We start from the raw sequence: 12366 nt of genomic DNA, 5'->3' as shown, positions 1-12366 counted from the left end.
GTGGCTATGGCACACCCCATGTACATATGTGTGTGTGTGGGGATCTGTTGCCCTCTACTGTCTGAATATTTAAATTCCTGTAAATAAATTATTTATGCATGTCCTATCTTTTGGTTGTCCTCCTCATATCTAGATCAGATAGTATGCACCCCTGAGATCCAACTTAGTAAAAAATGGAGGCACCTTTCAATCTGTCAAATAGTTCAGATATTAAGGGTAAGTATTGATTTTTCATTGTCACCATGTTCAAGCCTCAATAGTCAATGCAGGGTCTTGAAGTACCATCTTTTTTGGTAACAAAAAAGGACCCTGCTCTTGCAGGCAATGAGGATTTCTGGATGAATCCTTTCTCTAGATTTTCAACTACATACTCTGACATGGCCTGGGTTTCTGGGATGGACAGGGGGTAGGTATGACCCCTGGGCAGAGTTGCTCAAGGTCAATAGCACAGTCAAAGGACCTGTGAGGAGGAAGCACCTCAGCTGATTTTTTTTGCAGAACCCATCCCAGAAATGCAATGGGAAGAGCAGAAGATACTGATGTGGTGGCAAGAGGAAGTCTCTCCTTGAGAAGGAAGGATGAGAAACAGGTGGAACTCCAAGCCAGGATCTGCCCAGAAGTCCACTCAATGTGTGGAGAATAGAGCTGTAATCAAGGGAGGGTGAATACAATAGGGGTTGTGGCCTTAGGTAGGATAAAGAAGTATATCCACTCCTGGTGGAGTATCCCTACCGACATCTTAACAGGGAGGGTCTGGGAGTGGATAGGGCCCCCTGGAAGAAAGTGCCATCAATCGCCAGGACCACCAGTGGAGTGGTGAGGGGCGAAAGGATACATTTCATGGAAGATGCAGTTCTCCAGTCCAAAAAATTGCCAAAGGTTCCAGAATCCTGATATGCCAAGCTTGAATGAGAGGAAGGGCCAACATGAAGGAACACAAAAAGAAGGAGATGAGAAGTTGATATTTCTGGGTCCAATACTCCACCTTCCAGATGTATTAGACCCAAGCGTGTCCTGGACGAAGTGAGCAGGAATCACGAATGTGACCTTTGCCCCGATAATAGAGACACAGGCCCAGAGTTCTGCGCCTAGCATGTTCTGGGGGAGACAGCCTGGTTCTGCCCAGCTGCATAGGTTCCTCAGCTGGCAGGGGATGCTCCACAGGTCGAAGAGAGGGGAGCTCAGGCTGACTAAGTACCAAGGAGTGCTGGCGTCTTTTTTCTATATTCCCCTCCTGAAAGCGAATATCGATCTGGTTACACAAGGTAATGACATCATCCAGATCAGCGGGGATGGTTCTTCCTGCTAATTCGTCCTTCACTCTGTCATAGAGGCCATGTAAAAAAGTTGCAACTAAGACCTCATTATTCCAACTCAGCTCAGCAGTTAGTATACGAAAATTAATAAAGAGCATACTGTCCCACAGAAGCAGACTCTTAGTGGAGACATAAAAGGGCACTGGCCACTGAAGAGACATGACCCGGTTCTTAGAAGATATTATGAAAGAGTTTCAAGAAATTAGACAGGCTAGAAACCACTGGATCATTCTTATCCCACAGAGGGGCAGTCCAGGCTAAAGCCTCGCCAGACAGAAGGGAAATAATATAGGCTACCTTTGCCCAATCAGGTGGGAAGTTTTGGAGCTGGAGTTCAAAATGAATGGTGCACTGGCTAAGGAACCCCCTGCAGGCCTTGAAGTCCCCAGAGTAACAGGACCGAACAAAGGAATTGTGGCTGCGTTTGTGACTGGAATAGATACGGCATCAGATTGCGATTGAGTTTGTTAAACTGGGGGTCCTAAGGAGGCCTGATGCTGTTCAAATTAAGAGGTCAAATCCTGAAGAATCGCATCACCTGGGTCTGATTAGATTCCTGGAAATTGAGTCTGTGGTCTATGCCCTGCAGCTGATCATTGGTGGGTAGCAGAACATTAGCCAGATCTATGACCAGAGCAAATTGTCATGTAACCCGAGGCCAGGTGACAGATGCACATCACTGGGGTTAGGAGCGCACCGCTAAGGCTGTGGACCCTTTGACTGACTGCTGAAGATGGAGCTCTGGGTGGTTCAGGAAAGCAGCTCCACCTGAACACTGACACGGACCAAACAGGGAGATAGAGCGTAAGATTCCCCAGGGCATGAAATCTAAGAGCCAGCAGGTTTTCACCAGAGCGTATGGTGGTGAGGATGGATTTTGCGGCAGTTGACTCCAGATCCCCCCTGGGTACCTCAGCTCATGCTCACAGACTGGCTCTGGTGGACAGAGTGGAAACAGCAGTACATGGTTAAACACAGGATAGTCAGGAGACTTCTGGTAGTTAGAGGTCAAGCTGCATGTCAGATTAGCAATTATTGGAAGTGGGGGTGGGGGGGTAAAACTGCTGACTTTGAGTTCCAGTGCCACACCACAGTTCCTGCTCAGCTCCTCCTCAGAGGTCCTGTCCTGGGTAGAGGCACTGCCAACATTTTTATTAAAATCACTCTTCTACTTAGCAAAGGTTCTGCTTCTCTTATTTACATACAGGATTTGTGCAATATACTGTTGGGCGGCATTTCCTATAACTGACAAATGAGGGCTAAATTTGGAGGCACTGCTGAGATCAAAGTGTGATTAACAGTAGTATGGGGGAGAAATATAATTCACTGCAACTTTGTCAATCTGCTTCTTAAGGGTGTAACCTGCTCATAGATGCATTTGTATAGTTACCCTGTACTTTGTTTGCCAATTAATGTAAATAAGGACACCTATCTATTCTCATGATGGATAATGGATGGATAATAATAGTAAACACTCTAGTGGCAATGCAAGTGTTACGTTAGCCAAACTGACCAAAATGTTGGCATAGCATTCATAGGCAACACATTACAGGAAGATACAAGTGTAATGTTCCACCACAAGGAGAAGAAAGTTTTGAAGTCTGTAAAGAGCAAACTCTACAGTATTTAAAGGGGTGGATTCAAAAAACAGCGAGCGACTGCATATCACTGAAAGTCTGCATTCCCCAGCTGCAAAATGAATCCACCTGTATTGAGACACTCATGAAGAAGTAAGTGCAACATAAGGTAAGGTCTGATTACTTTGAGGTGAATTTGAGAAATTCCAGTAAATATGTAAGCACTTCCTGTCCCTTGGTTTTTTGCTTTGAAACCTTTGGAAGGAGGAAGTGGGGAGAGAGAGAAGAGCTATACCACATGTCCACTTACCAGAGCTTCATTACTGCAATACTGTATTGTACCCAAGCCAGAAGGAACTGTTATGCAAGTATTCATTGTTAACTGCAGCTGCTGAGTGTGTATCTGAACCCTTTGACAGACTTATCTCTGGCCTACTGTTATCAACTCATGTGCACAGTGCCAAATAGCTACCTTAGTATTAGACTGCATTCACACCTGAGCGTTTTGTCGCCTGAAGCGTGAAGCTCCAAAACGCTAGAGGGGAAAAAATACATTATTCTCTATGGAGATGGTTCACATCTCCACTCCAAAACGCCTGACGCCGAACGCCTGAAGCTCAAACAAGTTCCGGACCATTTTTTGTCGCGCAAATTGGGCGGATTTGGGCGTTTTAGAACGTTTGTATTCCCATAGAAAGTAATGGAAATGCTCAATTAAAGCATCTAGCGCAACAACGAGCGTTTCGTCGCTTTAATCAATAGAACATTTCACCCAGGCAGAAGATAAAAAAATCTACAAACATAGCAACAAGTGATGAAAAGATGATAATTTTTCCTATTGGCTAAAATAAAAAACGTTGAAGTTCAAAAACGTCGGACGACGCTGTATGCAAACGCTCGAATATGCGTGAATACGCGCGACAAAACGCACAACAAAAAAACGACCAAAAACGCTACGCTCAGGTGTGAATGCAGCCTTACTGCCACTACTTCTAGAAAGTAAGCATACATCCTCATCTGAAATCTACAAAGAGAAAAATATTGTACAGTATCTGTCCAGCAGCTTGGTCTAACGGAACAAAATAATTTAATACAGATAATAAAAATAATTTTATAATGAGTGATTATTCAGTTAGGATGGCTAAAAAATGCATTAACATTCCATGAAATATCTACTATATCTATTCATAAATGTTTCAGACATTGTAAAAAGAAATCACACTGCAAAGTGGCAGATTAAACAGCAACATAAAATGAGAAAAGAGAAAACATTAAAAAGCCCATCATCAAACATCAAGATGCACCCTAGCGCAGCACACTGGCAATTTACAGATGAATGATTGGGGTTTAAAATACACTGTCAGCATTCATGTAGAAAATTCCAAGGATTTTAATGACAAAGAAATGCAGGACTACAGTATACTAATTTCCTATTGCTTAGAGATGCATTCCTAAGTGTGAGTCTGGTTATGACAAATATTCTGCAGAGTAAGTATCATTCTTTCCTTAGCCAATACATTTTACATATTATAAGCCAAGGTAAGTAAAAAGGAAAAGCTGAAATAGGTAGCTACAATGAAGTCATCTCATCAGATTTTTAGCCATGTATAGACATGGACATGAACAGAATGTCTATGAACAGTGAAGTATTAACTAAGCACTTGCTTGATTTGCCAGCGACATCCAGATGAAGTATGTTCAGACAGAGACATAAGTAAAAACATAGATCATTATAATAACTTCAGCTGAGGCTACATGAATGTTATCAAGTTAATTAATGAATCTGTCAGGGAAAATATACAATGCAAGCACCTACATAGGGTCCTGCACATACCTGCTACACCCTCCGCAAGCCTGAAATATAGCTGAATGCCATTTTGTTATGGCATGCAGGGCTTCAAAGTTTTCTGGTAGTGCCAACGTTTGTTCCCCTCTTTCTGCCTTCTACATAATGCGATGAGCCAGTGAGCCATCCCATCATAGTTATGGGCCAAAAGCCAGTGTGTGGGCAGGAAGGTGTTGGAGCTACAGTGCCTTGAAAAAGTATGCATACACCTTGAAATCCTCCACATTTTATCATGTTACAACCAAAAACGTAAATGTATTTTATTGGGATTTTATGTGATAGACCAATACAAAAGTGGCACACAATTGTGAAGTGGAAGGAAAATGATAAATGGTTTAAATTTTCTTTTACGAAAAAACATCTGAAAAGTGTGGCGTTCATTTGTATTCAGCCCCCCCTGAGTCAATACTTTGTAGAACCACCTTTCGCTGCAACAACAGCTGCAAGTCTTTAGGGTTTGTCTCTACCAACTTTGCACATCTAGAAAGTGAAATTTTTGCCCACTCTTCTTCTGCAAATAGCTCAAGCTCTGTCAGATTGGATGGAGAGCATCTGTGAACAGCAATTTTCAAGTCTTACCACAGATTCTCAATTGGATTTAGGTCTGGACTTTGACTGGGCCATTCTAACACATTCCCTTGTCGCTCTGGCTGTATGTTTAGGGTCGTTGTCCTGCTGGAAGGTGAACCTCCTCCCCAGTCTTAATTCTTTTGCAGGCTCCAACAGGTTTTCTTCTAAGATTGTCCTATATCTGGCTCCATCCATCTTCCCATCAACTCTGACCAGTTTTACCTGTCTCTACTGAAGAAAAGCATCCCCATAACATAATGCTGCCACCACCATGTTTCACAGTGGCGATGGTGTGTTAAGGATGATGTACAGTGTTAGTTTTCCACCACACATAGCATTTTGCTATTAGGCCAAAAGTTCAAATTTGGTCTCATCTGACCAGAACACCTTCTTCCACATGTTTGCGGTGTCCTCCACATGACGTCTTGCAAACTGTAAATAGGACTTCTTATGTCCTTCTTTCAACAATGCCTTTCTTCTTGCCATGCTTCCATAAAGGCCAGATTTGTGGAGTGCACGACTAATAGTTGTCCTGCCGACAGATTCTCCCACCTGAGCTGTGGATCTCTGCAGCATCTCCAGAGTTACCATGGACCTCTTGGCTGCTTCTCTGATTAATGCTCTCCTTGCCCAGCCTGTCAGTTTAGGTGGACAGCTATGTCTTGGTAGGTTTGCCATTGTGCCATACTCTTTCCATTTTCGGATGATGGATTGAACAGTGCTCCATGAGATGCTCAAAGCATCAGATTTTTTTATATAACCTAACCGTGCTTTAAAATTCTCCACAACTTTATCCCTGACCTGTCTGGTGTGTTCCCATGATGCTGTTTGTTCACAGAACAGCTGTATTTACTAATTAGGTAACTTGTGAAGGCAATTGGTTCCACTATATTTTAGTTAGGGGCATCAGAGTAAGGCCCCTTTCACATGTGCGGACCGTATGTCCGCATTTTCATCCATCCATTGCGGATGAAAACGGGACATACATGGGTCCCTATGTGATTGCGGGTGTCAGCGGATGAACACCTGCTGACACCCTTAATCACCCGCCTCCGCAAAGCTCCGCTTTTTTCGGACGGAAGAAAATCCTATTTTTCTTCCGTCTGGCGGATCGGGTGAACACGGACATACGGTCAGTGTTCATCTGATCCCCCCATAGGGGAGAGTGGAGGAAAGACAGGGCGGTCCCTGCACAGTGTGCGGGGATCGCCCTGTCAGCCGACGGCTCAGCTGGGGTTTTACGGAGGATCCCCGCTGAGCTTTACGGACACACGGAGGCGGATCATGACCCGATGGCTCAGCTGGGATTTTACGGAGGATCCCCGCTGAGCTTTACGGACACACGGAGGCAGATCAATGAGCATCCATCTAAGGGTATCTAAGGGTAAAAAAATATTTATGGGAGCACCCCCTCTTTAAATAGACTGTGTGGACTAAAAATTTTAGCTAGATAAACCAATACATAAATCATTTTACTAATGAACCATACATTATTAACAGTTTTTCTTTCATTATTTTGATAAGCCTTCTGGTATATACAGTGTTTTCAAATTAAATTGTACAATAGGTAAGGGATATGCCTCTTGTAGAGAACACCCATTTAAAATGAATGCCCCACCAATAAACTACATTCTCTGCCTACAATGGCTTGCTTGATGCTTAAAGCAGGGTTCCACCCGCAATTATTTTTTTTTAAAGTTAGCAGCTACGAACACTATAGCTACTGACCTTTAATAAGGACACTTAAGCCTCGTACACACGATCAGTCCATCCGATGAAAACGGTCTGAAGGACCATTTTCATCGGTTCACCACTGAAGCAGACTGATGGTCTGATGTGCCTACACACCATCAGTTCAAAAACCGATCGAGTCCAACGCGGTGACGTAAAACACAATGACGTGCAGAGAAAAATGCTTCCAAGCATGCGTCGACTTGATTCTGAGCATGCGCGGGTTTGAAACTGATGCTTTTGGGTGCTAACCATCGGTTTGGACCGATCGTTAGGCGTCCATCGGACAAATTTGAAAGCAAGTTCTCATTTTTTGGACCCAAGGACAACTGTCCGATGGGGCCTACACATGGTCGGTTTGGACTGATGAAACGATCCTTCAGTCTGTTTTCATCGGATTGGACTGATCGTGTGTACGAAGCTTTACCTGTCCTAGGCGCCCGTGATGTCGGCCCCCCAAGGCCGATACCTTAATCCTGGCAGCTCCCGGCGCTGCCATCCTCACTAAGGGAAACAGGCATTGGAGCCTGCGGCTTCACTGCCCGTTTCCTACTGCGCATGCGCGAGTCTCGCAGTGCTTTGAGAATGGGCGGCTGCTTTCTGGGATACACACAGTTCCCAGAAGGCAGTACGCCCCATTCCCCAGAAGACACCGCAAGGAGAAAGAGGAAGAAGACCTGCCGCGGACTAGGAAGAGGCAGATTAGGATGATCCGCATAGCAACCGCAAATTTTTTTTCTATTTTTTTTGCAGGATTTTTGTGTATTTTTTTTTTTAGGGAAGACCTCCACTTTAACAAAGAAAGGTGTGTGTACATGTTCATTTATGTTATTGGCAACTACATTGATGATAATCAGAGTTCATTACTGTGTATCCATGATTAATTATTTTGATTATTTTTTGTGATCTTTAGCTTCATGTCAGGCTTAGAAGAATCCCCGGACCGGTGAAGCGCAACCTGATGTCTCCTAGCGGGTGATAGCTGGCCTCAGGTACAGTGGGACCAATGGGGAGGGGGTCCAGTGTAAGTTCACCTTACAGATTTTCTGTAAAGGTAAACTTAACCTTTAAAGCAAATGTATAAGTCTGCTTTTTTTGAGTGAAAGGAACCCTTCCTTGGTCTGCAATAAACGTTTCAAAGATTTCTAGCAAAAGTTACTGCAACGTCCTACTAGCTGTTGTTTCTATTTAAATATCAAATCAACCATGTACATAATACCCCATACAAGGAAGCCAAAATTTAAGATAGCTTTTGTAGAAAAAAATAAAAATTATTACAAAAATCTATTACAATTAGGTTTGTTTAATTATTATACGAGTAGCGGAGTCATACCAGGACTTTTAATTTTACAGGTACTACATACAGTAGTAAGTGGCAAGTGTGTCCTATTTCTGATAGGCGGCACACATGTCGTAGACCAGTCCAGAGACAGTTAATCGAGATGGCGGACAACAGTGTTAGTGAGTGCATGAAATAGCTCCACCACCACCAAAAAATATTTGAATTTTGTTTGCAGGCAAAGTGATGGCAAGGGTTTTCTGGGACAAGGTGTTATTCATGTGGATTTTCATATTCTGTGGTACCACTATCCACAGTGAATATGTGCCTGGTTTGATCACTAAGGGTGTCCTGTTTTTCCAGGACAATGCACGCAGGGCTACCACTAAGCAAACTAGGCAGCCGCCTAGGGCGCACTGCCACCTAGGGCGCACTGCCGCCTAGGGCGCAGCCACGGCCGCTGACTTACCTACTCTCTGCTGGGAGGAGAGGGCGTCTGGAGCTTGTCAATGCGCCTCGCCCTCTACCCAGCTGTCTAGCATTAGAAATGTCTGTGGCGGCATGGCAGCAATCAGCAACACTGTTGGGGAAGTGCGGGGCAGATAAGCCTGAGAGTCTGAGACTCGGGATAAGAGCTCCACCGTGGCACCACTTCCTCCTTGACCTAGCCCCCTTGACCCAAGGGGGGCTAGGTGGGTGCAGCTCGCCGCTCACTGGGGGTACAGAGCTGTCATAGAGGATGGGCGGGAGATGCAGGCTGCTGAAATTAAATGGAAGGAAGCAGGAGACTGACATTATGGTATGGAAGGTACCGTCTGTCATCATATATAGACCTGGCCTGCAGCTCTGCAGACAGGGACTGGGACAGAGGAGGGACTGCAGGAAGAGGGCTAGGGACTCTCTCATCTCCCCCTCCCTTCTCTCTCAGCCCCCCCTCTCTAAGCTCTCCCCTCTCTCAAAGACCCCCTACCTTCTCTCTCAGCCCCTTTTCTCTAAGCCCCCTCTCTTCTCTCTCAGCCCCCTTTCTCAAAGCCCCCTCCCTTTTCTCTCAGCTCTCCTCTCTATCAAGCTCCCCTCTCTCAGCCCTCCCTATTGTCTCAGCCCCGCTTTCTCAGCCCACCCTTCTCTCTCAGCCCGCATTTCTTAGCCCTCCCTCTCTCAACCCCCTTTCTCTCTCAGCCTCCCTCTCTTAGCCCCCTCCCCCCTCAGCCATCCCCTCTCTCTCTCAATCTTCCCTCCCCCAATTAGCTGGTCTTGCCTAGGACGCAAAATAGGCTAGTCCTGGCCCTACTCAGGTAGGTCAGTGTATGTGTCAGGTAGGTCAGTGTATGTTTAAGGTAGGTCACATGTGTTACAAGGGGGTTGAGTCAAGGGCGAATCCAATGGGGGGGTGGCAAAATTAGATTTTGCCTAGGGTGTCAAAAATCCTTGCACCAGCCCTGAACGCACAAGCTCATACTGCTCACTGCACTACATGCACATTACAGCATTCAGCTGAGATGTATAGCCACAACCCCCTTAAAGCCTGGATCTCGCTCTGGGTGATGTCCACCTGTTTGGACCCCTAAAATAGTTCCTCGGTGGTCAGCATTTCAGCACTGATGAAAAAGTGAAGCAGGCTGTCCTAGGATGGTTCAGACAAACTGACAAATCTTTCTATCCCAAAGCTTTGCAGGCATTAGTGTATACCTGGGGAGTATGTCAAAAAATAAATGCTGTTTCCACTCCTTAAATTGTGTTCTTATTATATAAACTCAAAAGTCCCATTTTGACTTGAATGACCTTTGTGTATATATATATATATATATATATATATATATATATATATATATATATATATATATATATATATATATATACTGTATATATATATATATATATATATATATATATATATATATATATATATATATATATATATATATATATATATATATATATATATATATATATATATATCATGTATATTATTTAACAAAAGTTATAGGCTCCTTTTACATTAGTTTGTGTCCAAAGTCACACAATTTCCAGGGTGATTTTAAAACACATCTTTGATATGACTTTTAGTACGACTTCGATCTGACTCTGGATCAATGTTGCATCAAAAGTAGGACCAAAGTAGTGCAGCAACCTTTTCTGAAGTGTTAGTAGGAATGGCTCTCAAAGTAATACAGTTACTTTCACATGTCCTGCAACTTGGGGTCTCAGAAGTCGTATCCCAAGTCGCACAAGTGTGAAAGTAGTCTAAGTCACAGAGCTTTATACTGAAACACGATCAAACATACTGGCAATCTTATTCCAGGAAATTCTGTCTTTATAGTATTAAAACGTATTCAGAGTAAAATTAGTAACTTTATCTCTCTGAATCATCTCTCACATACTGCTAGCAATATGATATTAGCAAAGCTGTGTGACTTCTCGGCATATGAAACTAGTAGAGAGCAGCTTAACTCTCATCTTACAGCTGGTTTTGTGCACTAGATAGACACAAATCTGCCAGAGGCCTTTTAATTCTGGTATTTTGTCATATGTACTCCTGTGTCCTGAGTCCTGAGTTACTGAATATACCCGTTGTTTCATGAACTGTTTCATCAGACTTCATCATAGATTCTTGAGAGCAAGTGGTATACATAGCCTCTAACGATATACTCCACACAAGGCTTAAAGTGATATTAAAGGTATGTTTTAAAAAACATTTTTGTAATAATAAATACACTATATAGTCAAAAGTATTAGGACACCTGCATTTACATGCACGTGAACTTTAATGGCATCCCAAATTTAGTCCGTAGGATTCAATATTGAGTTGGCCCGCCCTTTGCAGCTATAACAGCTTCAACTCTTCTGGGAAGTCTGTCCACAAGGTTTAGCAGTGTGTCTATAGGAATATTTGAACATTCTTCCAGAAGCACATTTGTGAGGTCAGGCACTGATGTTGGATGAGAAGGTATGGCTTGCAGTCTTTGCTTGGACCTTGCTTTGTGCACTGGTACGCAGTCATGTCGAAACAGGAAGGGGCCATCCCTAAGCTGTTCCCACAAAGATGAGAGCATGAAGTTGTCCACAATGTTTTGGTATGCTGATGCCTTAAGAGTTCCCTTCACTGGAACAAAGGAGCCAAGCCCAACCCCTGAGAAACAACCCACCACCATAATCCCCACTCCACCAAGTAATTTGCACGAGTGCACAAAGCAAGGTCCATAAAGACATGGATGAGCAAGTTTGGGATAGAGAAACTTGCACCCCCTTGAGTCCTGACCTCAACCTGATAGAACACCTTTGGGATGAATTAGAGTGGAGACCAGGTCTTCTCGTCCACATCAGTGCGCCAAATGTTCTTCTGGAAGAATGGTCAAACATTCCTATAGACACATAAACCTTGTGGACAGGCTTCCCAGAAGAGTTAAAGCTGTTATAGCTGCAAAGGATGGGCCAACTCAATATTGAACCTTACAGACTAAGACTGGGGTGCCATTAGAGTTCATGTGCGTGACAAGGCAAGGTCCCATTACTTTTGGTAATATAGTGTATGTACAAAGACTTAAAGAGGCATTCCAGAATTGATCTAACTAAGCCTAAAGCTGCTCCCACCCCCTTTATAAATTCTATTCTCACTACCCCATAAAAGAAAGCTACATATACTTACCTATACTGAGTGAGCTTTAGTCCGCTCACATGATCTCCCCAGTGGCCAGGGAGAAGAGAGATTGCCGATAACAGCTGGAATGCCTGAGCAGTGATGTCACCCATAGGCTTACTATAGGGAATTCATTGTTTGCTGTCTCTTCTCTCCCATGAAGCTGGTCACCAGGAGTTGATCATGTGACTGGACCAGAGCATGCTCAGAATAGATAAGTATAAGATAAGTATAAGCAGCTTCCTTTTACAGAGTAGGTAGATTTAAAAAAAAATATTGAATTTCTTCATACATTTAGGCCAATATGTATTCTGCTACATATTTTTGGCAAAAAAAATCCTAATAAGCGCATATTGATTGGTTTGCGCAACATTTATAGCGTCCACAAACTATGAGATATGTTTATTTGA

The 12366-nt window shown here is 43.5% G+C and overlaps 1 protein-coding gene across 1 annotated transcript in view; it reads right to left on the bottom strand.

The window, feature by feature from the left end:
* The window catches only part of CUX2 (cut like homeobox 2), a 253849-nt gene extending 250580 nt beyond the window's left edge, over positions 1–3269 (bottom strand). Inside the window, exons 1-2 of the mRNA XM_040352486.1 lie at positions 3204–3269; positions 1199–1486 (exon numbers count right to left, since the gene is read on the bottom strand). Coding sequence (XP_040208420.1) covers positions 1199–1486; positions 3204–3269 — 354 coding nt within the window. The remainder of the gene's footprint in view (positions 1–1198; positions 1487–3203) is intronic.
* Between the last annotated feature and the right edge of the window lie 9097 nt (positions 3270–12366).

This window comes from Rana temporaria, chromosome 1 (genome assembly GCF_905171775.1).
Source record: "Rana temporaria chromosome 1, aRanTem1.1, whole genome shotgun sequence".
Taxonomy (NCBI): domain Eukaryota; kingdom Metazoa; phylum Chordata; class Amphibia; order Anura; family Ranidae; genus Rana; species Rana temporaria.
The sequence above is the reverse complement of the archived record's forward strand: the minus strand, read 5'-3'. Positions and strand labels throughout refer to the sequence as shown.